General features: G+C 59.5%; 1 protein-coding gene across 1 annotated transcript; it reads left to right on the top strand.

Annotated features, from left to right (window-relative positions):
• The first annotated feature begins 102 nt into the window (after positions 1 to 102).
• LOC120676105 lies at positions 103 to 1,173 on the top strand. The gene has a single exon (XM_039957328.1). It carries the CDS (start codon positions 265 to 267, stop codon positions 931 to 933), a length of 669 nt encoding a protein of 222 aa, XP_039813262.1. The 5' UTR covers positions 103 to 264; the 3' UTR covers positions 934 to 1,173.
• The last annotated feature ends 685 nt before the right edge of the window (positions 1,174 to 1,858 follow it).

Here is a 1,858-nt window from a genome sequence, read left to right as displayed (position 1 = left end):
ACCAGCAGCCAGCGCATTCGATCGTCGACTGGGGAAAAAAGTCGTTCATTGAGACCGGTGTTTTGTATCTGTTCTGAATTCCCTCGGCTTTATAATCGAGAGCCGTAGGTAGGCGAGGCTGCCGTTAGAGAGCACGCACGGATCGATCTATCGATCGATCGAGGTATATGTCGTGCACGCAGCCGAACTCAATGCCTAGCAAGCTTAGTTCGTGAAGCGCTCGATCGACCGGGCAGTGAGCTGGTTGCGAGCAAGCGAGAATCGATGGCCGCCATAGCTAGCGTGCTCCCAGCTCTTACCCAGATCACCTCCTCTGCCTCCACCGCCAACTGCGGGCTCACCCGAATGCGCAGCTTCACCGGCTCTTTCAACGACCAGACCAGGCTGCTGCTTGCCCCCGCGCCCGCGGCCCCGCCGGAGCAGGAGCCCACCTCTCCATCGGCAGCAGACGAGGCGCGTGCGCCGGGCACGTTCGACATCGAGGCGGCAACGCCCGCGACACTAGACGAGGGCGGCGGCGGCGGCGGGGCCGGGCAGGGCCACCACGAGCCGGCCACCCAGGACGCGGAGTCGAAGCGCGTGGCCAAAAGCGTGCACACCGTCTGCCTCTTCGTCGCGTCCGCTTCGCTGGTGCTGTTCGCCAACCTCCCAGGCACGGACGACGTCCCGAGCGCGAGCGCGAGCAAGCCCGGTGGCGCGGCGGCGGCGGCTGGGGGGCACGGGCGCGGCGGCGCCCTGTACAGCGCGGGCCTGGCGTTCATCAGCCTCGGCTTCTTCTCGAGCCTCGGTCTCTCCATGTTCTCGATCGTGGCGAGGCCCGGCGAGGCGGCGGTGGCCGCGGTGCAGAAGTGGGGGATGGTGGTGGCCGCCGCGTCCGTGCTCGTGGCGTTCACGCTGCGCATGTGCATGGTGCTCCCCGCGGCGTCGCTCTAGCAGCTACCTGGCGTACAGTTCTTCGTCCTCGTCCTTGTCGCCACGCCTGCACGGTGTGTGTCGCTCTGGAAGTTGTCGGGGTCGGGGATGGACGGTTGCCCGAGCTCTGAGCCATCGAGCAGTGCAAGCGATCGACTAGGAAGTGGACGTTGGACAGTTGAGTATTATTAGCCACGGTGTTTAATTTCATTCACCATTCCATTTGTGCGTGTGTGCGTGTGTGGGCAGCGGCGGATGCATAGGGGGGCTGGGGGCTCCAGGCCCCCTAAAGCAAATAATTACACGTAAAATACTGTAGTAAAACATTAAATCACCATTAAATTTTCATACAAATTAACAACTTCATTGATTCAGCCCCCCTTGATCCCCATCCTACCTCCGCCACTGTGTGTGGGTGGGGGGTATGTACAGTATATGTATATTGGAGACTTTGGAGTCTACTTGCGCATGTGCATACATACGGAAGATGCCAATTATTTGGTCCTCCTGCCGTCGCGCCCCAGCAGCCTCCATCATCCAGCGCACGCATCTGTACATGCACAGTGGGGGTCAACTACTCAACTGAATTGATTGCCGTCGTTCCTTCGCTGGTGACGACGACCGGACTGCGTGGTGTGCTACTGCTGCGTCGTTCAACGATTTCACCGGCGACGACCGGGCGTACGGCGGAGCAAGCTTCCTTAGCTTTTGCCATTGTAGGGAGTGCCCGGCGCAAAGAAATTTGTAATGATCTGACGGATTTGAACCGTTCTGATTTCAGAACGTGAGTTTTTTTTCCTGCAATCTCGTGATCGAGAAGTGGTGAAGTTGTCCGGCCGCTTGCCCATTATTAACTAGCTCTCCGGATGCTGGACTTTGCAGGAGCCTTAGGTTATCGGTCCGCAGACTAGATTGTGGACAGTGGTGGCGAACCGTACTCCAAGTT

The sequence above is a fragment of the Panicum virgatum genome, chromosome 5N (genome assembly GCF_016808335.1).
Source record: "Panicum virgatum strain AP13 chromosome 5N, P.virgatum_v5, whole genome shotgun sequence".
Classification (NCBI taxonomy): domain Eukaryota; kingdom Viridiplantae; phylum Streptophyta; class Magnoliopsida; order Poales; family Poaceae; genus Panicum; species Panicum virgatum.
Note: the sequence above shows the minus strand (reverse complement) of the source record. Positions and strands in the feature narration are given on the sequence as shown.

Coding starts and splice junctions, on each gene's coding strand:
- LOC120676105 (XM_039957328.1), top strand. CDS start 265: ATGGCCGCCATAGCTAGCGTGCTCCCAGCTCTTACCCAGATCACCTCC.